Here is a 27488-nt window from a genome sequence, read left to right as displayed (position 1 = left end):
ACAGCTGCAGCGACACACGTCCTTTGGGTTTCCCCTTCTCTCTACACAGCGTCTAGTTGTTTAGGTTAAAATGTACACTTCCAGCAGAAACAGCAAGAGCAGGGTTAGGAGGAGTGGTGGGCCAAAAGCACCAGGCTGAAGAGGGAAAGCCAAAATTCAGGTGCATTAACAGCAAAAAATGCAATTCCACGAAGAAACGCAATTTCATAAATGCAAGGAAATGATATTCCATAAAGACAAGGAAATGCAATTCCATAAACAACACAAAACCATGGGATTCCATAAACACAGCTCCTCCGACGCCACGCAGAGCAGAGCAGAGCCCAGGCGGCCCCCGCTGCTGCCAGCGGGCTGAGCTGCAGGGCTGAGCTCCGCACAAGTTCGGTTTGCAGCATGGTACCGCGGCTTCGATGGGGATTGAGTCTGCAGGGGAAACAGTTTGTTCAAAACTGAACCCCTCTGAGCATCAATCGAGACAAAACGCTCACAGCCACCCAGGGTTAGGTCAGTGGGACTTGTCCAGATGGCCCAATGAAAGCTCCAGCTCGCTTGGAATGGATTCCTACACCAGTTATAACCTCCAGAAAGAAGAGGGACGGCCAGAACCAGCATCGTCCAGCTCTCCACCCAGCCTGCAGGGAACCCGAGCAGGCAGCCTGCAGCCATCGGGACCACGCTGCTCCCACGGGCGATTCCTGCCAACCTGGACACGGCTTGTGAGAACCAGACGGGACTCAGGGATGCGCCAGCGTCTTTATTTGCATCGGCCAAAAAAAGACCGGCAGACACCATTTCAGTCTTTCCCCCACAGCACTGGACAAGTGGCAGGAAGGTTGGTGTCTCTGGATGTCCCCAGGCTGCTCAAACCCACACAGAGAAAACACAAAACGGAGAGAAAATGTGGGGTTAGAGATATAACTGCAGAGCTGAGAGAAGGGACCGTGTCCCACGGCAGCAGCTGTACAACCTGGTGTAACCAGCTCTACAACCCGGTGTAACCAGCTCTACCCGAAACAGGGGGATCGGGCCCCCGTGTCCCCGTCCCCTGGCAGGGCTGGGAACCCCGGGAGCACCCGCGGGGAGGAAGGTCCAGAACACAGGAGTAGCTGGATTGAATAAATGAACTTCTACCGAACAGCCAGAGCCGGTAACGAGAGCCTGGGTGGGTAAGGTCATATTAAACAAAAGTAAAGGTTAAAGATGAATAACTAAATTGTCTAGTCTCCCATCATTTGCATAATATAGTCTGACCAGCGCTATTAATACTCATCACATATTTGCTATCTGCTCTCTACTGCAGTTTAATCAGGGCGCTTTCACCTCCATTAACCCAGCAATCACAAGATGTACCGACGAGGTGCTCGCCTTGAAGTCCTCGGGGAGAGGGAGACCCAGCCCAGCGCCTCATCTCACGAGCAGGTAGAAATACAAGCGTTCTCCAGCAAAACCCTGATGACAACACAGTGAGGAAAGACGGGAACTTCAGCATCGTGACCTGACTTGGATAATGCACAGAGACTGAGAATGGAAACCCTTCTGCACCTCCTTCTGTTCCCCCCAGCCCAGGGCTCAGCCAGAGCCCGCAGGACTCTGCGCATTGCAACAACCCAACCAAGGGGCAAAGAATCCCTTGCAGGGGCACGAGTAGGCACGTGAAATTCAGTGTATGCCCCCTATTCCCATTGCACAGCTGCAGATGCAAACACAGCAGGTCCTTGCAAGGTCAAGACCACGTGTCTCAAGGTCTGCAGCTCCCATGGCTGTTTTCTGCACCACCGTTCTCAGCACATCAAACGCTTCCCAATGTGGTACCCACCAATCTGCCCACACCGAAATGAAGACACACTTGGAGATATTTCAGCTGCTTATTGTAAGGTCAGGTCAGCTCTCTGTTGGCAGGCACGCATACACAACGCCAGCAATTCGAAAAATATTAGTGACCTTCAGGAAAGCACACGATTGATTCCAACTGTGATTGCTTTGAGTCATTTCAGTCCGGTCGCTGTGTGAGTCCCTCAATTGGAATGCGTCCGTGGGTTAAAAAAGCATTAGAATGAGAACGGGAAAGTCAACCTGCATTAATTAGTTCATGCCGCTAATTAGAGTTAACTGAAATAACCACGGGGGCTGATTATTTCAAAAAAGCCTGATGCAACGAGAGACTTGGACAGGAAGACCTGCGGAGCTCGGAGGAAAACCATTGTGGGCCATGGGAGTCCCCACCGCGCTCATCTCCGCTCGCGGAGCTACGGCAGAAAGGCCACGAGATTGTCACAGACTGTCACATCTGCACGGGAAAGCAGGTGAGAAAAAACCAGGTGTTTGTGCAGACAGCAGAGAAACCCCCACTCCATGCAGCACCCGCCCCAACAGGCAGATCCTGCTCCTGTTACCCAAAAGCTGCAGCAATCCCAAGTTAATCTATATGGAAATAGGCCCCGGTGTCGATGGCATCGCCCTGGCATTGCAGAGCAAAGGGTGAACCAGGGACGAGGAGGCAGTTGGCCGCTTGCAGAACAAATGAGGATTTCAGATTGCATCCCGCTGCCCAGCCAACTTCTTGCATAGGTTGCCAACTGAACCGAATCCAATTTTAAAAAGGAATTAAGAGCAAGTGACCCCTTTAAAAAATAATCTGCTCTTCCCCACCTGACCAATGAAGGAGAATAAATTAATGAAGAAATCCCAATGACAAAACCTGATGGCCTGGCTTTGGGTAGATCGCTTGGTACCAAACCTGGAGGCGCATGGCTGGGAAGGTCGATGATGCTGCTCTCCCCATGCAACATCCTACTGGCTTTAACCCAGCAAACACCCTGGAATGGGCTCTGCAAAGCCACAGGACACAAAAACCATCCCGCACCAGCTAATGGCAGAAAGCAGCTCCGGGACGGGGTGTAAAGGCTGCGGGGGCTGCGCTGCCGGGAGCCGGGAGGTCGGCGGGGACCCCAACCAAAAACAGCCACACAGCTCCACCTGCCCCAGCGCAGCATCCCCAAAGCAGCGCGTCCTCCCGCCTCTTCTGGGGAGAGAACAGCACGGCTCTGGGCAGTATTGAAGGGATGGGTCAGGGAAGCGGCTTGCAGGCACTTGCAGGCACTTGCAGGCACACACAGAGAAGACTTGAATTGCAGCTCCTCTCAAAGCCCAGGATCACTGGCAATCCCCCACTCGAAACACTGAAATCAATAACTCAAGTGCAACCTTAAACACTCCACGCAATAGAAAAAGGCCCTTCTCAACCCTGAAGTGGGTGCAGTCACATTTATGATTAATGGCCTCTGATGTCCCCATGCAGCTTGGGGACACAAGCGATTCTCCCTCGTTTCTCTGCCCACAGTGCCCAGCACAGCCCAGTTCAGCTGCTTGGGGTCGCAACTGGGTCCCACCAGCAGCGCCCAAACCCCTTTGACCAGACAGATTGTGCCCCCATAGATTAGGAATAGACCTGGGGACACCCAGCACACCCCAGATCAACGCTCCGGCTGCCAGAGCAACAGCGAGCAAACCCAACCCCTTGTCAATAAAACCCCACGTAAGGAAGATGGAAAGCTGAGTTCATTTTCCTATGAAAGTTTAAGGGTCTCCAAGTGTTTCAGGAACATCTCTGTTTGCATTTTAATTTGGAGACTGCTAACAAGGGAGCAGCAGTAATTGGCAGGGCAGACAGAAAGGCACCTCCACGGCAATTCTTTCTGGGCTTGCTAACGAGAGCAGGGTCAGCGCTGCCTGTCACATTGCAAAATGGATTTCTTCCATTTTCCCTCCAGAGTTCAACTGCCTGCAATTTCATAAAACCTAAACCGCAGCATGTGCAACCAGATGCTGTGGTCAGAAATGGGCTCCGAAGCCACAAAGTGCTGCCAAATACAGTAGCAGGAGAAGACAAACCACCAGAGACGAGAAACGGCAAAGGTGAGCAGGTGGGAAGCATCTCACGAGCTGGGGGCATCAGCAGCTCTTGGGTCCACAAACCCAACCCAAGCCCTCAGCACAACAGCCAGGTCCCAAATACCTCGTCCCACCACGACGCCCGTGGCAGCAGAAGCTTCGCCCACCAGTGAGGATCAGAGAATCACAGATGGTTTGGGCTGAAGGACCCTCCCAGCTCCCCCAGTGCCCCCCCTGCCATGACAGGGACATCTTCACCAGCTCAGGGTGCTCAGAGCCCCGTCCAGCCTGGCCTGGGATGTCTCCAGGGATGGTTCATCCACCACCTCTCTGGGTACCTGGGCCAGGCTCTCACCACCCTCAGGGACAACAATTTCTTCCTCATGTCTACATTAATCTCCCCTTGTTTAGATTAAAAACCGTCACCCCGTGGATGGATGGATGGATGGATGGATGGATGGATGGATGGATGGATGGATGGGAGGACAGACAGAAATCTGCCAGCAACGGCTCACACAGCCCCAGGCAGGAGCAGAGCAGAGTTTCAACCCAGGAGCCAAACAATCAACCCAGTAATCGCTTCACGCGAGAGCATCCTCACGAAACCCGAATTCCCCGGGAGGAACAGACCCCCAAGGGCCCGATCCTGCCCCCCCCACCAGCCCCAGGGCCACCAATATTCTTCCGGAGCCACGGCAGCAGGCGTGGGGGGGGCCCGGGGGCTCCCCATTCCCACACCGAGCATCTTCCATCTGGCTCCTCCAGCCCCGAGTCCTCCCCCGGCCCAGCAGGCAGGAGCTCGTAGCTATGGCAGCGCTGTGGCGGGAATTGGGAAGAAAACCTTCATCCGTAGGCAAAAATCTCCGTGTTTTCACAGCTCCAGCAGCATCTTGCGAGCAGATCACATCAGGCTGGGGGGCTTTTCTCATCCTGACAGGGCAGCTGGCAGCAACGTAACACCAGAGCCTTCCCCTAATCACTGCAAACAGGGAAGCTTAAGTGAATATTAAGGAAGGCTGGTATCAGTTTATCTGTAACTAATGTAATATTATTGCAAGTACATTTTATTCACTGCTAATCATCAGCCACTCCGATAACTCATAATTCTTGAAAATTGCAAACAGCAGCTTTAATCACCAGCCTCTGCCGATGGGCTGCAAGGGCAGGGGAATAAATCACCTCCCGTCTGGGTCACCAGGGGCGTGGGGACAGCCGGGGTGTCCTGGGGGTGACCTGCAGCTTCCCCGTGACCTGACCACGCCGAGCACACCCAGAAACACTAAGTCTGGCAACCACACGGAGGCAAATTTATCAAAAAAGCAACCCAAACCCTCCAGTAAACCAAAAATGCCCTCCAAGAGGAAGGAAAACATGTTCCACAGGCACAGCCGTTGGGATCACAGGATGCTGCGGTACCCCCAGAGCATCGCTGCTGGCCAACCCACCCTTTGGGCCAAGGTAACGTTGATATCAAAAAACAAACGTAAGGACTCTTCTCGTTGGCACGTTTGGGGTTTGGCCTCCGCAGCAGGGAGGAGAAGCCGGCAGGAGCGTCGTGGCCCCGGTGCGGGCAGGCGGCCGCCGGGGAGCGCAACGCGGGCGCAGCTCCCGGGAGGTTTGTTATAAAACGTGATGTTTTGCAACAGCCATGTTTCAAAAGGCAGAAAGGAGGTCGTTTTTGTAACCTTTGCCATAACAAAAACAAAAGCAGGGGAATGTTTTCGCCGTGCAACCTTGCAAAAAAAAAAAACAATAAACCAAACGTCTGATTAAACAAACACAACCCACCTCGGTGGCAGCGGGAGACGGGTTTCATGTCACCAACCTCCTGTCCGCCAGAAACCTCAAAACACAACCAGTACACTTAGTTTTCAAAGGACTGCTTGCTCCAAGTGGAATATTCGAGCACAGAAGCGCTGCCCACCAAACCCAGCGAGGATGCGGGTGTACTGCCCAGTGTTTGCTGGGAGGGAACTTGCCCCTTACAGCCAAGCTCACAGCCAGATCCTAATAGATATTTTCCTACGGGATATTTCCCTCGGGACAGCCCCACTCTTCACCATCACCCCGACGCCCGCGGCTCGTCAGCAGGACACGGCTGAGAGGTTTGTGGCATCAAGTCAGCACTACAATATGAGATTTTAATTGCTAGCAATAAACCTTTAAGCCTCAGATGGGATTAACAAGAGCTTTTTCTCCACATGTTTATTAAAGCCTAATGGAGACCAGCTTCACCTCTTTTCTCTCTCCCTGCCCCCTTCCCACCTTGTGTATTTGTAGCATGGCAACATGTATTTTTACAGCCCGTTATTATGCAAGGCTTTTTGCAAGGGTAAGAGAAAAAGCAAACAAAACTTCAATTAACAGCTCATTTTTACACAATATACTCCTCGGTAATGATTTGCTATCAGTGCAGATTGAATTAATGGGAAAGGGCCAACAAAGCAGGCAGGGGTGGGATGTCAGGAGCCCCGGAGGGACCGGAGGATGCAGCATGGCCCAGCCAGCGATCCATCACCCCTCCAACCGCCAGCCCCACCACGCCAGCGCTGCCTAATTACGTTACATTAAAACACAGCTTCCTTTGGAGCCGTAATCGGCCGTGCGACGTGCAGCGGCCCTGGCAGATGATGGAGCAGCGGCCTTGCTGAGGTGCAGCCCCGTCTCCCGCATCCCCCGAGCATCCCAGCCCCTGGGGACCCAGCCAGCTCAGTCCCAAGGCCACGGCTCCTGCTCTTTCTCTGCCTCTCTGCTTCTTACACATCCCGTAATTACCAAAATAGCACCAAAGCCCAAGAGAGATGCCAAGTCCTCATCTGCGGGAGCCTCAAACACCTTCCTGAAGCACGGCGCGCGGAATCCGCAGGAGGGGCCCTTCATTCCCTTCCGCTAGCGCAATTAATTCGTTAATTCATTACAGAAAAGAGGTGTAATAAGGGACAAGGCACCTCCTGATTACCGCCGAGAAGCTAACCACCCATGTCCCTTCCTTGGGAAGCTCAGGCTGGTAAATCCAGCTCTGTTCCATGGGGAGCAGCCAAATTTTGAGCCGGGGAAGGCGCTGGTTGGGGGGAACCCAGGGGCTCGTCCTGGGCTTTCACGTGTTTGGGTGCTTGACTCCAACCAAGACAACCTAAAGCCCAGAAACCAGGCTCCTAAATCAGCCCTTGCAGCATTTACTTGTGTCGGATGTACCTCACCTTGTCTTGTCAGGCCTTAAAAAACACATATGAAATGTAAACCAGGAGCCAGACGCATTCCCAAGCCTGCAAAGAGCCTGAAACAGAAAGGGGAGACTCCTCCAGGCAGTTCTTCAGTTTGCATTAGCTGGGAAGCCTGCAGACATGAGATTAAAGTCACATCACCTTCACCAGCTCATCGATAATTAGAGTATGATGGGGGGAGACGGGAAAACACACCACGAAGATTTTCACACCCTGAGCATCCCAACACCCCCCGGGACCGACACAGCCGGGGGACATGGACACATGCCCAGAGCATCGAGTGGCATGAGAGCAAAGACCCCACGGGGTCCAAACAAGCCATTTTCTCCCCAGTTGCCGGCCGCATGCCCCTCTCCTGCAGGTCACCACCTATTATTCATAAGGCGCGATGTTCCACTGAATTAAGAGCAAATGTCTGTTTGACACCACTCACCGCAGCCACCCACAAGCCACCCAGTGCCACAAGAAGCCATTTGCACCGAAGTGCAACACGAGAGGCACAAATCCGAGTCTTTCCAGCTCGTCTTGGAAGCAAAAGCAGCGTGAAGGCAGCGTGGGTGAGTCAGAGGCTCCCCCGGGAGCGCGTTGGCATCGTGCCGCAGCTCCGGATCCGCCAGCCCCGGGAAGGCAGCTTTCCTCTCCCTGCCGCCCCCCGCCCAGCCGCGCTCGCTGCTTCTCTGTCAGCTTAATGGCAGGTTCACTTTTCACAGCGGGGGCATTAATTTGGGGTTACGCTACGAGAGAATTCAAAGGCAGATTTTAAGATCAAACAGCCGAGGAACCATGCCTGGCACTCGGCGTGCCCGCGGATAAACGGGAGCTCAGCCAGGCGTTCCGAGTCAGAGCACGGATGCTGCAGGAGCAGGAGATGCCACCGCGGGCTCTTTGCCACGAACCGGCACCGGGAAGCCGAGGATTCCGGCGTCACGGCCTGGCCGGGATGCGGGTGCAGAGCATCGCGGCGGCCAGGACGGGATGCGGGTGCAGAGCATCGCGGCGGCCAGGACGGGATGCGGGTGCAGAGCATCGCGGCGGCCTGGCCGGGAGCTGCACGTTTCTCTGGCATCACCACGAGCGTTCAGAGCCCAGGAGGCTCCCACCACCAGAGCCATCCGACCTGAAACCCCGGGGAGCTCCAGCACCCACGTCCCCTCAGGTCCAGACTAGGCTGCGAGCGGCGGCTCAGCACCCACACCCTGCTCTCTTGCTGCACATTCTACCACTAAAACTTAACAACATGAAAATAAAAACGCTCTAATTAAATGGGCCAAAAAGGTCTGACGCTGCCCAGGGTCCCGCAGAACCCCCCAGCACAGCCCTCCCCGCACTTCTGGCAGGTACAGCACCATCTGCTATTCCAGCACACGCTGCCTTTTGGACAATTTACCCTCTTTGACAATTCCAAGCCAGGCGTCTAACAGGAATTGAAATTCAATCAGCAGAGCCGCGGAGGAGAGAAAAGCCCCGAGTTCCATTACCAGCCTTATCAGCCCGTAATACCCGCGCAAGGAAACCGGCGGGGAAATCGCGGCTTTGTCGCGGGCACAGGGAACGGCGGAGAAACGCGTGTCTAGCGCAGGAACTCGCTGAACAAAGAATTAGGGCAGGTTTTCTCCGTCCCTGCTTTTTAAAGGGGGATTTTTCAGCTCCCAGCTCCCCGTTATAACCCGCAGCCATCAAACTGCTTGGATTTCACCTGCCGGCACTTTGTGATCGACCCCGCAAACCTATCGGGGTGGGAGGGGAACTGAGCCCCGACTTGGATTCGAAGCATCTCTGCTCTTTAGCTCTGGTTTTGGAGCTTCAAATGTAATGTTTTGCTGGGTTTTTTTTAAATGCTTAATGCATAATAAGACAGAGAATTATAATCAGGAGCAGCTGACAAATTGCACTTTGGAAGTAAATAACTCTTTACCTCCATTAGTAAAACAAAACGCTTTTCAAAAAATTAGTGTTGCAAGTAATTTCACCCTATTTAGCAACAACTGGATTTCAATCGCTAAACCCACAGCCCGTGGGCAGGGAAGGGTGGGAGGCAGGCAGGTTGGGTTTATTTGATAAGTGGATAAAAATCATGCCCGGGTACTCCTATCTAGTTAAGGTTGGAAGGGGAAGGACCTTTCCCAATGGAAGGTTTTGCTGCGCTCCCCAAAAAGGTTTCCCTTCCTCAGTCAGAGCTGGATCCTCCATCCAGAGCCAGTGGAAAAGGGCCAGAACGCCTCAAAAAACAACAAACAGAAGGGCCGCTATTTATTTTCCCCGAAGCAAAGGAAATGGGAGCAAACCAGGAATGCAGGAGTCAAGCTGCGGGTCACGCACGTCCCCGCCATCCCGGCCCGTCCTCACCCACCCGCCGGGCCACGGCGGCCCCGGCACAGGGCGGACCCCGCTCGGGGCTGATCTGGCGCGGTGTGGATCTGCCGGGGATGGATGCGCAGGGATGGCGAGATGCCACCCGCGCCACCGTCCCCGCGCTGCTCCGGACACCGGCCCAGCCCCACACTCGGACATTTAATAAGCCAGAAAATACACATGTTCCACGCACAGGCATGTCCCTTGGTTGATGCTCAAATCAAAAAAGCCTCTACCTACTACGGCAATGAGGATGTGCAGCTAATTAACTTTCTAGGAGTCACAGATGAACAGGAAAAAGCACATTAAGAATGAGACCTTGTGACGGGCACTTCTCAGAGGAATTAACAAATTGCATAAGAGGAACCTTTATTCCAATTATAAATTAACACCAGCGACGAGACTCAGCACATTTTTACTGCCTCGTGAAATAATTAACCCATCAAATCCAGCTCCACGCAGATCAGGCAAGTGAATATGAAAAGCTTCTGATCTTCGCTGGGCAGGTCACCAGCACCCTCGAACTGCCCCCGCGGTCCCACCCTGTCACCCCCAGGCTCCGGGTACGTGCTGGGAACCTGGTGTCCCCCAGAAAGGTGCTTCCCATGGTCTAACCAGCTGTGGGAAGCCCCGAGGAGGAAACTGGGATTTTCAATAACACGCAGCTATGGCCCGAGCGGGCGCGCCGGCCTCTCCTCCCCCCGCGGCCCCACCAGCCCCGCGCTGTTCCCAGCTCTTCCTACTACGTGACTCGCACAGATTTAGAAAGCAAAATATACATCCTCGAGGCACGTTCTGAGCCAAACGACAGACACCAGCATTATTAACCAGGAGAGTATCCCTAGGATATCTGTTTATCGAGTTCTCAAATCCTTCCCAAGGGTTCTCGCCAAAAATAGCCTAAAATTCACTGTGCAAAATGCACAGTCCCAGACTATATCCCAAAAAAAGCTTGCAAGCCTTGATTTGCAAAAATAGAAGAGGGCAGGAGCACAGGCAGTTATGCTTGAGAGGGTTAACGGGATCCAGCTCCTACTACCAACACCCACACGCTCCACTCATCCGTCCCACGTGAAGATCCTCAGCCTGCTCATGGAAACCATCACGCAGCCGCAAACCACAGCCCCAAATATTTCAAAACAGGTGCGAAAAACGAGCCCCAGCCCCTGGGCAGGGGTTTTATGTGCACGGGTCCCTCCTGCAGCACAAGGGGCCAGCACGGAGCACACACCGACCCAGGCCAAAGGCTTTCAAAAGGCACTTTGGCTACTGTTTGTTTTAAATGTAAGGAACGGTCCACCCAGCACATGTGGATTTATTGATTTACTCTGTACTTGGAGGAAAAAAATAAAAACCAAGCACACACAGAAACCAACCCTGAATCTAACTGACAAGAAAAATAAACCTGATGGAGATGGTATATCCAGGAGAGAATTACAGCCCTGGCTCCCCGTCCTCCCACCCCCCATCATCTTTTACAGGAGAAGTATTGGCAGACTCCTCGTTATAACTGAGTAACAGCCCCTCGGCTCGGCCCTGGTTACAGATTAACCCCTGGTTGGCTGTAACACGTGCCCTGCTCCCCGTGCCCCCACCGGCTCTCCCGGGGCTGCCCCAGCCCCGCAGCACCGGCGGGTCCGGAGCCCCCCCCGGGAGCCACTGAGCTGCTTTCTGTGTGCGGACAGATGATTCGGAGCAAAATGAAGCCTGGAGGTAGAGGAGATGAAGCTGATTAAGCCTCATTATCCTATTTAGCGCAATGATGGCAGAGCCAAGAGGACATCACATGGCCGGGGAGCGGAAAGAATAACGTGGTTACCAGCAGCGCGGATGCGGGCAGGTAAACCCACGAGGGTTTATTATCCGCTCTGGCCAGCCTGCCTGCCCCTATTCCCTTCCCAGTCCCACCAGCTGGGATCTCCCGCTTGCCGGGAGGAGCGTTGCAGGGCAATGACCTGGAAAAGGCAGGAGAAAGGGGGTTCTGCAAACCCCGGCATCCCACCCAAAAGCCACCCTGGGGCCGGCCTGCAGCACCCACGGGTGAGGTCCCGGGGATCCGGCAGCTCTCAAAGGCAGCACACGTGTGTGTAAGCACTGAGGGGCAGCAGCAGCCGGGGGTGTCAGGCGGCAGAGCCAGGGCTGGCGCATCCCCGGACTCCTGGGGATCCCTCCGGGAGAAGGGCGGCCAGACCAGCAAACCCAACAACACATCACACTCTGAACAGAACCCAGCGAGTCAGCAGAGCTGCAGGACAGATTGGAAGGGTGAGAATAATACTACTTAATTCCAGCATCTTTATGCTGGAATATCTACTCAGGGACCTACTGCGTTGAGCAGGATTTTTAAGGAAACTCTCCCTCAAAGGTTTTGGGTCTTGGCATCAAAGACCTGCATTCCCAAACCTTTCTAGTAAAGGCAATAACATCTCATACACCCCTGCCCCTCTCCGTGCAGAAGCCTCCTCAAACACCAGTTGAAAATCAAGTCCTCATTTAAAAAGCAGCCATAAGATTAAAAAAGAGTGAAGGAAGGAGAGAAACCCGTTGCAGCATCACTGGGGCCAGGGAGGGAAGAGACAGGCAGAGCACTCGTTAGGGGATTCAGATATTCCAGAAACTACAGCCCCTATTATTACAAACACCTGAGGTCTGCTCGGCAACGCTCTCGCTCCCGAACGCCCCGTTGGGGCTGCTCTCCTGCCCCAGCCAACGCCGCAGGTCAGCAACTCCCCCATCAGCTCTGCGAAAGGGCGAACAAACACGGCACAGGCTTCACACGGGGAACCGGCTAAAGATAAAGACGTAATAGGTTAAATCTGCCTTTTGCAAGGAATTTAATGACTACAGCTGTTCGGCATCATTAACCAGTTTGTCCTGGAGGTTCAACCCTCCCGCCGGCCCCGGCTCTGCTGAGCAAACACTCCGGTCCCAGCGGAGCCGCCGGGTCCCCGCGGGGCTGAACCCGAGCGCTTTGCTGCGACCCCGGGGAGCGGGGCCGGGCTGATAAGGTGCCATTAAAAGCTTTTACTACCTGTTGCTATCCAGCGAACGGGCCCTGGAGGAGCGCCAGGCGGAGAGCGAGCTCTCTGCGCAGAGAGCAGCGGCTAAACCAGCTCCTGCATCCCACCCAGGGACAGCCGCCCCACGCTCCCACCGCGTCCCTGTGAGTGAGGGGGAAAAAACCCCAACCCTGAGATTTTAACAGATTTAGAAAGAAGGAAGACTTGTTGGAAGTGAAGTGCAATGGCTTAACCCTTGTCCGAGCAGCACTGGCTCCTGGGAGAGAAGTCTGGGCTCCAAGGGAAGGGAGACGCATCATGAGCCAAATTTCTCTACCAGAACAGCCCCGAGGACAAGGACCCCACAGGAAAGCTGGAGAGGAACTTTTTACAAAGGAATGTAGCCATAGGACAAGGGGTGATGGCTTTAAACTGAAAGAGGGGAGATTTAGATGAAATATAAGGAAGAAACTCCTCCCCCTGAGGGCAGTGAGGCCCCGGCACAGGCTGCCCAGGGAAGCTGAGATGTCCCATCGCGGGCAGTGGGGCTGGAGGGGGTTTGGAGCACCCTGGGCTGCTGGAAGGTGTCCCCGTGCGGCTGGAGGAGACACCCGGCGCGGGGACACCCGCCCAGCCCCGCGTCAGCGCGTGGACCAGCACCAGCTGTCCCGTGGCACGTCCTCCCCGCCCGGTGCAAACAGCTGGGTCAGCCCAGAGGAGGCAACAGCTCCTCTCCCATCGGTATTTGAACCGGATTTCCAGCAAGATATCATTATTTTTATATATACATATATAGAGATTGTGCTGCTCCCTGCAAGACTGTCACCCTGCCCACCCTTGTCACCACTCACCCTGCTGTCTGCAACACAAGGGCTGCGCCTCCCCGACCCTCCTTCTCGCACGCTCCCATTTCACAACGTGGCCAGCAGGAAGAAGCGGGTTTTGTGGGCCAACTGTTTATCGACCCTGTTGGGAAACGGCAGCTTCGGGCAGCTGATCAAACACAACCGGGCCCCACCGGCACCTCGGAATGAGGGCGCTGGCAGCCCCAGCCCCAAAACAACCTGCAAAGGGCTTGGGAACGCGACGAGGCAGGACGGGCAGGGAGAGCGCGGAGCCCAGGCTTCCAGCCACCTGACACCGCTGTGACTTCATTCACTTGTTCTGTTTGTGCTGGAAGCCACACACCGGAATATCAAGCAGCTCTCTCCATAGCTGAGGATGCGTTGGACCGTACGTGTTGCAGAGGCTCAGGAAGCAGCGGCGCGGGGAAGGTGACGCGGCGGGTTCCCCCGGACACGGGGTCACCGCTGCACGGCTCACACTCCCGGCTCACACCCACACACAATCCTCCCTCACGCTACAATAAATACCAAACATTCAAAAGCTTTCTGGAAGCTTTTGAAAACCTCTTTACCGACTAAGCCATCCTTGTGTTTCCAGCTGTAAAAATCCAAGAGCTTCCAATTTACTTATTTTTTTTCTTTAATAATACTCTCAGACAGCAGGATGGTTCATGCAATTTTGAAATGCTTAGAAGGTTGGCAGCTCTACAAATTAAACCCCTGGGCTGAAAGAGAAGGTCACACCTGAACTGTTCGCAAAGTGTTGTCAGTGAAAAGAAGAAAAGCAGAAGCGTGAAGGAAGAAAAAAAGAGCTCAGACGGCCTAAAGCTGCATTCATCACCGGCAGAGCCAGCCGGGTGCTGGAGAAAACACGGTTTCATTAAATCTGTGATAGAAAGCGATCTGTGTGTGGCTCCTGTCCCAGCAGAGGCGAAGGGGGAGCCCGGGAACGGTCACTCACCAGCGCCGGGATGAGCAGGTCGGCAAAGTACACGAAAGCTGCTCCCAGGGTGAAGCCCGCGGCCACGGGGAGGAAGGCGAAGGCTCCGAAGGCACCAGACTCCTCGGCCAGGTCGATGGCCGGGGCCAGGAGGGACCAGTAGGACGCAGCCAACATCACCTGTGGACACAAGGGCAGCGGTGAGAACCACGGACGCACCGGAGCCACCAGGACCCAGCACCGGCAGCATCCCCACCAGGAACTGTCCTCCAGCCAAGAACACCACTGCCCGCGTCCCCACGAGCAGCTTGGCCATTGTCACCCAGCACAGCCACCAGAACCCGCGTCCCGATGGAACAAATCGCCAAAGGATGGAGAATGAGGGTTTTCCCCCATTTTCACCAAGGATGCTGCTTCTGGGCTCAAAAGTCCAAGGCAGCAAACGAACCACATGAGCTCGTTAGGGTGATTTTCTGTGGGGTCAGCACGGCCAAAACAGCCCTGCAAACAGGAACGGGGAACCGCCCCCCCTCGGGGTTCGGACACAGGAGCAGGTCCATCACCCCAACACCAGGGTGAACCAAATCCGTCCCGCGTGCCGCTCTGAGCTTCTCCGCAGAGCAGGCGCGGGAAGGAAACACAACCTCGATCTCCTGCAGGAAAACAATCAATATCGGATAATGCCCGGAGCCAAAGCGCCACGTCCAAGGCAGCCGCGGGCAGCCCGGGCTCCGCGCGCAGCCGCTGGGGCTCACCCGCCAGGGCTCCCGCCCCGCCGCCCCGCACCGGGGGCTCCGCAAACCCTCTGAGCCGCACACACCGGCGCCTGGGCCGCCCCCGTCCCGGTGTCCAACCGGAGAACGAACTGTCACCCCAGACCGGCGCTGCCAAATCCCACCGCAGCATTTCACCAGCTTGTTTGCACCAGGAAAATAAACCCTTTGAGTAGCAGAGTGCTTTATTTTATTTTTTTCTTCCATTGGTTGTTTCGTAGCAGGGAAGGAAAAGGAACAGCTGCCCAAAAAAAACATAGAAAAAGCAGACTTTGGGAGCTGTGGGGATCTCCAGCCCAGCCCTGCTCGGAGCTGGCTGCTCGGGGCGTTACCCAGTGCAGAAAGCCAAGCACGGCACCGGTTTCACAAGCTGATACTAAAGAACATAATATTAACATGCATTTTATCACCTTATCTCTTCCTCCCCTCTGCTGCCTGACGTACCGGGCTGGATTAATTAAAAAGTCATCAGCCCAGCACGACGCTCTCGGCAGCAGCCGCTCGGCTCCGCGGGAGCTCGGCTGGGACACACCAGTCACACCAGCACGGGTGCGCCTCGAAATCCCAGCAGCAATCTGCACCAGGCTTTGGGAAGGAGCAGCAGCAGGGGGAAGCCTGTCGGAGGGCAGGTTCGGCACAGAAAGGGCTGCGGGACCGGGGCTCAGCCCGGACACAGCAGCGGGGAGGATGCTGTGGGGAAAACGGTCCCCGGAGCATCCCCCAAAGTCCCGTTTGCAGGATGCTCAGAAGAGATGCTGCTCCGCTCGCTCTCACAGCACGAGCATTCACCCGCGGAAAAGAAGCGCATAACAAACTATTACATTTTAAATTATTTTTAAGGAAGGAATGAGATGCCTGTTGCTGTAGACACCAGTCCCTGAGGAATTGCTCGCTGTGGGTAAGAAGAAAGCAGGCTGTCACGTCAGGCGGAGCCAGGCTGTCAAGCTTCAGATTCAAATGCCACCTCCTTTAAAAAACAACCACACACCCCAACGTGGAAACACAAGCAACAGGAAAAAGCTTTGCAGAATTATATTGTCATCTTATGTTAAGATATCATTTTCCCGTGGAAAACAGAGGCTTGACACGGCTCAGCCTCCAGATCCCGTCAGCAAAGCTCCCAGCGGCTTCGCTGCACGGGGACTCCGGGGGAAGGAGGTGACAGGGCTTGAAGCCACCCCAGCTGGAGGAGCAAACTGCGGGGCTGCACCTGCCAGCTCACCCGCTGGGGAAGGAAAAGCCGTTTATTCCTATACCTTGTACGCAGAGGAACCCCCAAGAACCCACTTGGTGGGGGAGCCAAGAGTCACTGCTGCACCAGCCACCCCTGGATCCCCTGAGCCCAGCTCTGAGCTCAGGCTGGGTTTAGCGACGTGGGTTTAGCAACAAGGGCTTGCCTGGGCGCAGCCAAGGTCTGGCTCAAGGCTTCTACCTCCTGCCCGCCCTGTTTGGCGTCAGAGCCCCCGCTGCAGCAGCACCCTTGTCAGGGGATGCTCATGGACTAAGAAAAGGGTGAGGATTTCTGCCAGCGACCTGATTTAAATAACAAAACAATTATTAATAATTAAAATAGTCATCCAGCCAGGGACAGGAACTCAAACTCCACCAGCGTCACCGGGCAGGCTGGTGACAATAGAAGAGAATAAAAGAGAAAACGTTCTGCCTGGGGTCTCCAAAACACACGAAGCCTCTCAGGTACGATTCTCTGCACAAAGCAGCAGCCCAGCGGGGACCCACGGTTCGCTGGCTCCGCCACAACCCACGGCTCGCTGGCTCCGCCACAACCCACGGCTCGCTGGCTCCGCCACACGTGGCTCCTGCCAAACCGGGTTTGAACGCTTCTGCAAAGAGACTTTGTGCTCCAGAGCCAAGATCCAACAACACCGTGAATCCAGCACTCTCGAGAAAACAAGCTGGGTTGACGGGGGAGGAACCATCGCACTGAAGGCGGCTGCGGATCTAAAGCATCCCCAGGTTGCAGGGAGCAAAATACCTTCCCTGGGATCCACCAGCAGGACCGGGACAAACCCCAGCTCAGACCCAAGTGTCTTGTGCCACGGAAAATGCCTGAATCCAGGTCTGCGTCCTCACGCCGATGGAAAAGCCACGCAGGAGCTTTTATTCTGCAAATACTGAATGAACAGGACAGTGATCTTCATCCCAACCGCAGCTGGAGCCCAGGGCCAGCAGAGGAGTCCTGGCACAGGGAGCATCCGCGTCTGGGTTACGATTAAAACCCTCCTGTCTCACCCGCTGCAACAGCAGCATCTGGTCGCGCTCCTGAGCGGCCACCAGGATGAGAACGGCGGGTTGGGGGCTTTAACGGTGTGCGGATCGGAAAACCCAACCGCTTACGAGCCAAGGACACCCCTCGGCAGCACGGGGACAGGAGGGGACGGTGACAGACTGGTGGGACGCCTTCCCTACCAAACTTTTTAGCCTGACTTCATCAAGGCTCCAACAGCAGGAACCAGGCTCAGTAGACCCGTGTGAATTACTGATGCTGTTTAAAGCAGCACTGAAAGGGAATATTCAATATTAGATGTGCCTGGTGCAGTTTAAAGAGTGTCTTTATGATTTTCTGCTTCACCTGGGACAGAAGAAGAAATCAAACTGTGACCCAGTAAGAGGAACCGCCCTGCGAGGCCGCCCGGGCTTACGCGGTGTGTGTGATGTCTGAGCACAGCACCTCCAGGATAACACCGAGATAGCAGAGAACACCGGAAAAAAAGGCCTTACTTAAGAATATCAAGACTTAAGAGAAAAGCCAGAATTCCACATCAGATGCCCAAGCAAGCGAAGCCTTGTCTCCATGGAAACACATCACCTCGGAGGCTTTCTCATACAAAACCCTCTATTATCCGCGATTTCCAGAGAGGGAACTGAGGCAGAGAGAAGCTAAATGCTCAGACACCCGAGCGGAGGCGCCGGGCTGGAAGCAGCCGAGCTCCTCGTTCCGCAGCGGCCAGCCGCAGGGTCCCCTCGCCGCAGGGGACACTCGGGCCACCCGCCGCAGGGGACACTCGGGCCGCAGGGGACACTCGGGCCGCCCGCCGCAGGGGACACTCGGGCCACCCGCCGCAGGGGACACTCGGGCCGCCCGCCGCAGGGTCCCCTCGCCGCAGGGGACACTCGGGCCGCCCGCCGCAGGGTCCCCTCGCCGCAGGGGACACTCGGGCCACCCGCCGCAGGGTCCCCTCGCCGCAGGGGACACTCGGGCCGCCCGCCGCGGCGGGTTCTGCTCTGCAGTCGGGATGCTCCAGCACATCCCAGCCGGGACCGCGTGCCCAGGCTCACACCGGCTCCCCAGGCCGGATGCAGCATCCGCGGGGAAGGCAGCGCTGAGCGCCGTTTTCTGGATCCCAAATTAATGCTCTGAATCCCAGACCGTCCTCCTCAAGGTCACCTGGACATCCCTGTCCCGTGTCCTCCTGGCTTGGCAGTGGTACAGAAGTTCTTTTAATCACTTCTGGTTTTATTTGGCTTTGCAAGCTCCCAGAAGATGAGCAGGTAAGTCATTGCCAACAGGAGAGAGAACCCTCCGTTACACCGTTTCTCAGCGGTCCTGGTCTCGGAGAGCACCCTGCACGCTCCCTGGGACCCTGATGACCATCGGGGACCCGGAGCTGAGCACCCAAACAGTGAGGCTAGAAGCAACACCTGCCTCTGAACGCACAGGACAAGCTTTGCTGGTTCTGACTAAGCACCAAGGGAAGTTTAATTAAACCCAGCTGCCCAGATTTCAGAGCGGAGATAATGTGGAAGTTCAGTTCTGCCTCTATCCCACTGCTCGGAGAAACAGCCCGTCCGTATCTGCAAGAGATCTACAGCAAAGATGTGTTATGAACAGACACCCCTCGGAGCAAGAGAAGCCGTCTGCGATCAGAGCAACGCTGCTGCCTAAAGAAACACTTCTTACAGGGAGGAAAAGAGAGAAAATGGTACAAATAGGCTTCCAAACCGGCTGCTCCACATCCTGCCCAGTGGCCCCAGCAGCACTGGTGGCACCATCACCTGGGGATCTCTGGCACCTGCCTCGGAAAGAGCCAGCTGTGGTGACCCCGGGTGACACGGGCAGCTCAGCCCAAACAGCACCTGCGGCAGCTCGGGCCCATCAACACGACCTGGAAACCTCCACAAACTGCAGCTCACGGGTGGTTTATGCGGCAGCAGCTTCTGCCAGCAGGACCTGTCCCCGCGGGTTCCCCGCTGACCATCCCCTCCAGACACAGCAGGAAAAAATATTCCCCTTTTGTGCCCCGAGCGCCACAAACTGCAAGAGGCTGGGGGAAAAGCAAATGTTTGCAGGACTCGAGCTTCCCCAGCCCAGCCACACCTCTGCGCGCAGGGTGACTCAGTGCTGCTGGCAGGGTGACGCGGTGACACGGTGGCACAGACGGCACCGCGCTGGGCCGGGGCAGCACCGGCCACGGCAAACACCCCCCGGTGCCTCCCCAGCCAGGGGATGGGCACACAGGGGACAGCCCAGCCCAGCCGTCCCAGCAGCATCACCCCGACACCACCGAAGCGGCTCCCGCTTGGCTCGCGGGGACCAGGGTGTGTCTGCCAGAGAAAAACTGCTCCGAAATCAGAGCGCAGAGGAAAGCTCCAGAACAGGCCGCTCCTAACGCCAGAGATTCATTTATAAATGATGGCCCAAGAACCTGCTACAACAGACGAGTTGAATTATTCACATCATTTGGTCGCAGGCGCGTTCCAGGAAATCTTGCTGGGGAGCAAACCCGGCGGTGCGGCGCTCCTGCTCACCCACCGCGGCGACACCGCGCCTGGTGCCGCTGGGTTCGCTGCAGGCGTTGGAACGGCAGAAAACCTGCAATTTCCAGAGCCGCAGACACTCAAGCTGCAGCGTGCTCAGCGGCGCTGCGTGTCGGGGGGGCACGGGGAGGAAGGAGCCCCGCTCTGCGCACAGCCTGGGCGCAAGCAGTGTCACCATGTCACGGGTCACCCGCACGGCAGGACGGGGCACCCAAAACTGGCAGCACCGGCCACGCCACAGGACCAGCCACACGGCCGGGACACAGTGACCAGGACCAGGCAGAGACCTGTGTACCCACCACCGCCCGCGCAAGATGAGCTGCCACCCCGGGCACACCCCCGGGCACACAACAGCACCCGAAGGACAACAACCATGATTTCAGATGTCTGAGCGAGCCCCCACCTGCTCCCCACCACCCCAGCAGCAGGAGAGCAACACCCACAAACCCTAAGACAACTGCAAGCCGCAGAGTTTCATGTCTTCCTTCAAGAAAAACACAAAGGTGGCCACATTTTGTGTGCACCTTAATGTAGAGCTCCTTAATGCAGGAGAGCGAGAAGCACAAAGTGAGCTGAGCTGTACACGTGAACCCGCAGGCTGAGGGCTCTCCTGCCCATCTCGTCACCCGCTGCTCCGGGAGGAGGGTTGGGAAACCCAAGGAAATGGGAAAAGTTTAACTCAGGAGAACCAAGTCCAGCATGATCCACCTCGTGCCACCTCCACCCTCACTGAACAGGCGCCAGGAGGTGACCAGCGTCAAGCCAGGTCTTCCCTGCCCCACCTGCGCCTCGGGCAGTTATCCAAGAAACACTAACGCGAGCAGGCAGGCAAACGAAGCGCGGTGGGTGCGGAGGTGCCGACGGGAGGACACAGGCAGAGATGCTGTACTTACCCCCGCAGCGAAGCCCAAGCTCCCATCCAGGACTCGCCTCTGCAAAAGAAACAAACACAAAACACCCCAATTACCCCCGGCAGAGGCTCCGGAGCGCGGCCACACCACAAACCACACCAGGGGGAAGCGGCCGCCACGCTGGCACCACCTTCTTCTCCCCATTCCTGCAAACCAAGTGAGCTCTGTGCTGCAAGGAAAGCCGAGCCCAGCGCCCCGGGGTGACGGCACCCACCAGCACCCAGAGCCTACGGTCCGTCCTGGCTCCCGCCCAACACGTCAACCGCTGGTGCCACCCGGCGCAGGCCCTGGCACTGCCACTGCCCGCGCCAAAACGCTCCGAGGACGCAGAAACGTCAACCAGAGTTTCCTGCCCAAAGACACGCGCTGCCCCGCGCTTCCTCCCCTTGAGGATCTGACTCCTCTAACAACGGGCGGCTGCAAACAAAGCCGTGACCTCCCGAAACCAGCGCGTTCCTGCCCGCTGCACCCCCAGCAACGTTTTTCTCCTTTAGCACATCGCCCTCCCCCAGGAAGAAAACTAACGCGTTCCTGCAAAGGAAATCTGACTTTGCAATAAACTCCTGAATAAATCATCACAAGAGAGAGGCATAAATAATAAATTCATCTGGGCAATTTTGAACAACAACAGCAAGAGAGGCCTCTAATTTTGGAATATAAGATGACTTAAAGATCAGCACGTTGCTTGTTCCCAGCACAGTCTGACCCAAATCCTGCACCGGGGACATGGCAGCAAAACCAGGTTATGGGCAGAGAACCTGCTGTTCCAAACGCGGGGCCCTGCCTGCACCCTGCCCCATCTGCTGCAGCACATACCGCAGCCCACGGCCAGGAATTTGATTTTCTCCTCCTCTTGTGCGCTGACACGCAGAAGAGAAATGAGCTGGATTCTTCCTCCTCCTGCCCCAGGACCCCCCAGGGCCAACATCAAGTCCAAACCCACGCACGGGCACAGCGCAGCCCCCGTCCTGGACCCCATTTGCCTCCTGGGGACCAAGGACACGATCCCAACACCCACCTGCCCGCTGGAAAACACGAACACCAGCGCCGAGCCGGCCGCCGTCAGCCCCCAGGTGAGGAGGGTTCCCAGCACCGCCTGGGTCACCGGCCCGTGTCCCGGGACCATGCTGACCTGGGAGAGACCAGGTGGTTAAAAACAACGATTCACCCCCAAATTCCTCCCTGGTTCAGAGAGGAGCGCAGCCCGAACCCCTTCTCGCCAAAGGGGATGGGGTGAGTTTAACCACCCTCCCTGCAACGCCTATTCCCCCTAAGGCTTTGCAATTTAATCCGAGCTCAGGGGAGCAGGAGAGAGCGAGGATCCACCACATCCCACCCAGTGCACAAGCCCCAGTTAACCTGGGGGCACAGCAAAGAGACACCAAGAACCAGCACCGAACCCCCCGAGCGAGCAGGCGCCTCGTCCCACATCCCCGGGCGCTTCCCAGGCACCTGCATCACGTCCCACTTCCGAGTGGCACTTTTTTTGTGCCGAAAACCCATTTTATTGGCGCTGAAGGCGAACGCCCTTGCAGCACCCGGCTCCCCGTGCCGCTGAGCCCCCGGGCGAGGCAGAAAGGGGAACAAGCCCCAGGGACGGGCCCCCCAGCCAGGGCTGAGCGCTGCGGGGGAGCAGGGGGGTATCTGAGCCCCCAGGAGCCGAGAAAACACACACGTGGGTGTAAATACTGACACATAAATATATAAAAATGCACACATGTTTATATATTTACATGTAGACATATGAAAATACACGCGCTTTTGTGCGTTTATGTATAAATATAAAAGGGGCGCACATGCATTTGTACATTTCTATATAAATATATAAGAACCACGCATGTATTTGTACATGTATATATAAATTTATAAGAATTACACCCACCGTGGTCCCTCCCGGGCCCCCAGCCCTGCCTCTGGGCCACCGCCAAACCCTGCGGGGTGGGTGCCCAGGTCAGGACCCCCCCCCGGTTGCTCGGACCCGGGGACAGGGAGACCCCCCTCCCACAGCCCACACGTCCCCGGCTCCCCTGCCCCAGGGCGGGACCGCAACAACCCACCGGGCCCCCCAAGCACCACGGCGGGCACCACGGTGCCTGCACCCCGGAGCTCTACAGGTCCCAGGCCGGTCCCGGGGCTCCTGCCCCCCCGGACCCCGCGGCCCCCGGCCGGTCCCCGCTCACCGCCCGGCGCTCTCGCCGCCACTTCCTGGTGCCCGCACACGTGTCGCCGCCGTCGCCCCGCCCACCCCCGCCACCGCGGCCAATGGGAGCGCGGCGGGGGCGGGCCGCCCGCGGCTCTGCGTTTCGGGCTGGCGAGGCGGCGGGAGAGCGGTGCGGGCGGGCGGTGCGGGCGGGCGCGGAGCTGTCATTGTCACTGCCACCCCCGCGCACATCGCAGCCCCCCCCGCTGGGCTGCATAAAGGCACCTCCTGGTCTTGGGGTGCCCTGGGCGTGTCCCTTCCTGCCACCCAGCAGCTCGTGAGCACGGCCCGACACATGGTGAGCTGTGCCCGTGCAGCGCAATCAGCCGCGCTCATTAGGAACCAGAGGCTGTGCCTTAATGACCGGCACATGGCAGCCTGCTGGAAACAACCCCCCACCCGTCACTGCTGGCATCTGTCCCCACAGCCTTTGGAGGGTGCATCGGGCACCAGCATGTCCTCTCCCACCCGTTGGTGTCCCCTCAAGGCATCACCACGGGGCACATGGTGGCCAAGCCAGCAGCGATGGCAGGAGGGAGAGGGACAGGGACTCACACGGGGCAGCGGGAGCCAAATCAGACCTGGTTCCTTCTGCCTGTGTCACGCCAGAAGGCGCAGCGGGTGGCAGAGGGACATATCCAGCTCTTCTGCAGCACTACCCCTCTTTGTTAGGGTGTTTATCTCTTAACAGCCTTTGATCAGACTCCCTTGCCACAGCTGGGAAAGGTCAAGGCCGTTTGAAACCTCCCCTGATTTAGGATTTAATCAATCTCCCCCCTGTAATTGCCTCCATCCTTCATTAGCTCCTGTAACGAGGCAGATGCAGCAGGAGGTGCCAGCTGGGAGGGACATGGGGACAGAGCAAACAGAGCTCCCCCCGCCGCCCCGGGGTTCCCCGGCCAGCAGTGACGGAGGCGCTGGCAGGGCTGGGGACAGCTGGTGAGACAGCGGGGCTGGTCCTTGGGGACACGGCTGACACGGGGGCCCCGCACGCTGCCACGGGCTGGGGGCGGCTGACAGCAACGTCCCTGCCTGGGGACGCGTGGGCAGTACCGGGCGATGGGGACAGTCGTGACGGCAGGGAGGCTCCGTGCAGAAGCATCAGCAAAATCAGCTCACGTCCCCCTTCCCCGGTGTCACTTCTGCCTGCAGGGACATTCCCATGTCACCTTCCCCAGGATCACAGGGCTGCCCCCGCACCAAGTGCTCGTCCTCCACAGCTCAGCCCCAGCGCACTGCCCGGAGTCCCTCAAATGCATTTTGAACAAAAGCAGCTCAAATTCTTGTGCAATCTCGCTCATTAACGTGCATGAGATACTGCAAAGGGCAGCACTGCAGTCCTGGCTCCGGGGAGCCCTGGGGCCATCAGGACCTAAACCCCTTGTTTTTTATGCAATAAACCCTTCAGCAATGTCTGGGGTATCTGTGACAGAAGGTGCAGAAGGTCACATCCCAGCAGAGCCATGTCCCGGGGCACTGCGGGCTAGGGCAGGTTTGGAGATGTCCCAGACATTGTCCCTCTGCTCCTGTCCTGTGTCCCCTTTGCACGGGCTGGGCTCGTGGCCGGGCGCGTTCCCAGTGCAAAGCCATTTGTGGCAAACCGGGACGGTGGATGGAGCCAGGCTGGACCGCACCAGGGCGGCTGCCCAGCCCAGGGACAGAGGACAGCCAGCCAGAGGTGTCCTGGGGACAGGGCGCGGGAGCAGCGCAGCCCGCGGGCAGCGCCAGGCAGGGTCGCGCCATCTCCATCGTGCCAGCTAATGGCACCTATTAGTCACAGGGCACAAAGTGACAGCTTTATGCTTTTCTGCTGGCTTTAGGCTCATCGTGAGAGACATGATGGCTGCGTGGCGAGGCTGGGGGAGTAGAGAGTCCCTCCGACACCAAGCTCCAACCTACAGCTCCTTTGAGCAGGAGGGGACATGAGTACCAGCGCTCAGCACGTGCTGTAACCAACCCCGACACCTCCAGCTGGTGCAGAAGCCTGACTGCCAAGCGCAGAGCACTGTTAAATCCCGATTTAACGTGCGTGACCCTCCAACAAGCCAAACACAGCAGGGAGGGGCACGGGCAGGAGCAGAGATCTCAGGCCGTGGTTGCCAAAGGCTCATTAGCACCAGGGGTTTAGCAATATGATTCCTGGGGAATGTGTGCGGCAGCTTTCACCACAACCCAGTCCTGGTACCCTCGGCAGAGATCAATACACTAATTACAGAGGCAAATAATGGCAGGGAGAAAATGGAAGAGGTGGGAGTGGAAGGAGCCATATGCAGGGAGGTCTGGCTGGAGCGGGAAGCAGCCCCGGGGAAGGAGCTGCATGTGGGGGGTGCAGGACCCCCGGAGAGCGCCTGACCCGCCGGAGAACCTGCATCCCGCGGGGTGGGGATGCTGCAAGGATGCTGCCGCCTGGCCTGGCTGCAGGTGGGGGTGCCAGCGCCTCTCCCTCCCCATCCATCATCGCTGCCGATTAGATCACATCACCGGCAGCAGCCAGGTGGGTCCTGCCCTGTCTGCCCTGCCCGGGGGCTGCGGGGAGGTGGTCCCGGCCGGTTTGTCTGGCTAATGAGCAGAAAGCAAAGCCTCCCCCATCGCAGGCATCCCTGTCACGGAGCCAGGCAGCCTCCAGCCCGGCGCCAGCGGGGCCACCAAAGCCACTTGTGGCTGTGGGGCTGGAGATGGGAAGGGAAAGGCAGGGACACCCAAAGCACCCGTGGGAGAGGGAACAGGAGAGACCAGCAGAAGGGCTGTGGGCACTCCTGGGGACAGCAACGGGCAGGGCTGAGACAAGCCGGGCATGCGTGGGGACCCCGTGGCACCCGCATGGGACCCAAAAGTGGGTGGTGATCCCTACGCACCCCCATCTCTCCCCTAGTGGCGTGGGGCAGCTGCAGGCAAGCAGAACAAGCTGTGCATGGGAGCAAATCCTTCCCCTTCTGACTGCTGGGGAACAGCAGCTGCCTCCCAGTCCCCCCAGTTCCCCACCAGTCCAGCACAGTCAACCTGATCTCTGCAAAATGCCACAGATCTCATTGCCTTCCCTCCACATATTGGGGAGAAAGGCCTGCTCACCCTAACCCTCCATTGGCAACCAAAGCCCCGGCTCCTTACAACACTCATTTCCAGGACAGGGGTCGAACGCTGTTTTCCATGGGGAGTCTCGCAGAACAGCTGGGAATGGATGGCAGGAAAATTGAAAGGACTTTAAAAACAGCTTTGTGGTCATGTAATCCCCATGCCCCTCTCCCCTGGGTTACATCGGCTGTAGAAGCCGTGTGGGAAGAGGCCGTGCATTTCTCCTGTATCCAGCCCCATCAGTAAATTGTTTTTCAGCAGAGTGAATGCTTCCCAGGCTAAAGGACAAAGACGAGTTTATCTGCCAGCACCAAACCAGCTGCTGGGGTAAAACAATGTCTCTCCAAAACAGGGACCACCCAGAGGTACAGATCAGACCGTGCGCTAGGCTATAATGCAACCCCAAATCTCAGCAAAATAAAAGAAACTCTTCAAAAGGCTCAAGCGCGCTTCCCAGTTCCACAGCTGCTGTGCTCCTCGCAGGCTGGATACAGCTCAGAGCAGCCCCTCGATGCCCTGCCCGGAGCAGCATCCCAGGGAGCTGCCCTCAGCGTTCGCACAGGTGCCACTGAACGGGACGTCCCAACCCCAGCGCCCCGCAGAGACCCCATCCCCATCCGCCAAACCGTCCTCAGCCTCCCCCCTCACACCCCCTCACTGGGAGGTTGCATTCCACACCGCCTGTACCAGAAGGAGCTTTTTCAGCTTCCTAAAGATTTCTGAGGCGGACAATGATTCTTGCTCCTGCTCCAGGACCCTGTACCTTCAGATCCACCTTGGGAAGTGGATGGCAAAGTGCAAATGAGAACCTCGCAGCCCCTCTTGCCGCAATCAGCAGCCTCGCTCAGGGCTCTTTGTTCCAAGTCACTCTTAATTTCCTGCTTTCTATTGTCTGGTTGATAACTGATGGAAAGGAGGGGTGGGCAAGGAATAGCTATTATTTAATTGCTTTCAAGATCTCAAACAAACCGGAGCAGAGGTTATCTCCCCCAAACCTCTCTTTTTTGGTCTTCCTCCTCCAGTCATCGTTACTGGGTAACTGCGGAGGGGGAGGCTGCAGCAGTAGCACCCACGTTGTGTGAGTCCCCAGAGACCCCAAAGCCGTGGGCAATCACTGTGTCACCGTCCCAGCTCCCCCAGGCTGTGCCAAGTCAGCAAGGATCTGCTTCACCTTCCTTTGGTGGTGAGGTGCCACATCTTGGGACCAATGTATTCCCAGTTTCCCAGGAGAAACCAGGACCCTCAGACAACTCCTGGGGTCTCCAGCTGGAGTCACAGTGTGACCATCACGTTGTCGCCACCCTGCCCCATCCTTCCCCCCTATGGTGGCCCTGGAGACATCAGGAGAAGCTGAGCCCTTTGCACCACCACTGGAATCAACATGTGGAGAACCAGCGTCTGCAGCAGGAGCCGGGCAGGGGAGACCAAGGTCCTGTGAGGAGGGGCAAGGACCTGAGGCCCTGGGACATCTGTCCTGCTGGGAGCCCCTTGGAACCGAGCAGGTC

At 57.0% G+C, this 27488-nt stretch overlaps 1 protein-coding gene across 4 annotated transcripts in view; it reads right to left on the bottom strand.

The window, feature by feature from the left end:
• SLC39A11 (solute carrier family 39 member 11) overlaps window positions 1-22955 on the bottom strand; it is a 76536-nt gene extending 53581 nt beyond the window's left edge. The window contains exons 1-4 of one of the 4 annotated variants that reach the window (XM_082067061.1): window positions 22892-22955; window positions 21730-21843; window positions 20694-20732; window positions 14273-14431 (exon numbers count right to left, since the gene is read on the bottom strand). In XM_082067061.1, the coding sequence (XP_081923187.1) occupies window positions 14273-14431; window positions 20694-20732; window positions 21730-21837 (306 nt within the window). In that variant the 5' untranslated portion in view covers window positions 21838-21843; window positions 22892-22955. Of the gene's footprint in view, window positions 1-14272; window positions 14432-20693; window positions 20733-21729; window positions 21844-22111; window positions 22272-22768 lie in introns of those variants that run through there. The other 3 variants (XM_082067062.1, XM_082067060.1, XM_082067063.1) reach the window with 3 other exon arrangements.
• Between the last annotated feature and the right edge of the window lie 4533 nt (window positions 22956-27488).

Source organism: Streptopelia decaocto, assembly GCF_964273445.1.
Source record: "Streptopelia decaocto genome assembly, chromosome: 16".
In the NCBI taxonomy this organism is placed as follows: domain Eukaryota; kingdom Metazoa; phylum Chordata; class Aves; order Columbiformes; family Columbidae; genus Streptopelia; species Streptopelia decaocto.
This window is presented reverse-complemented; position numbering and strand designations above follow the sequence as displayed.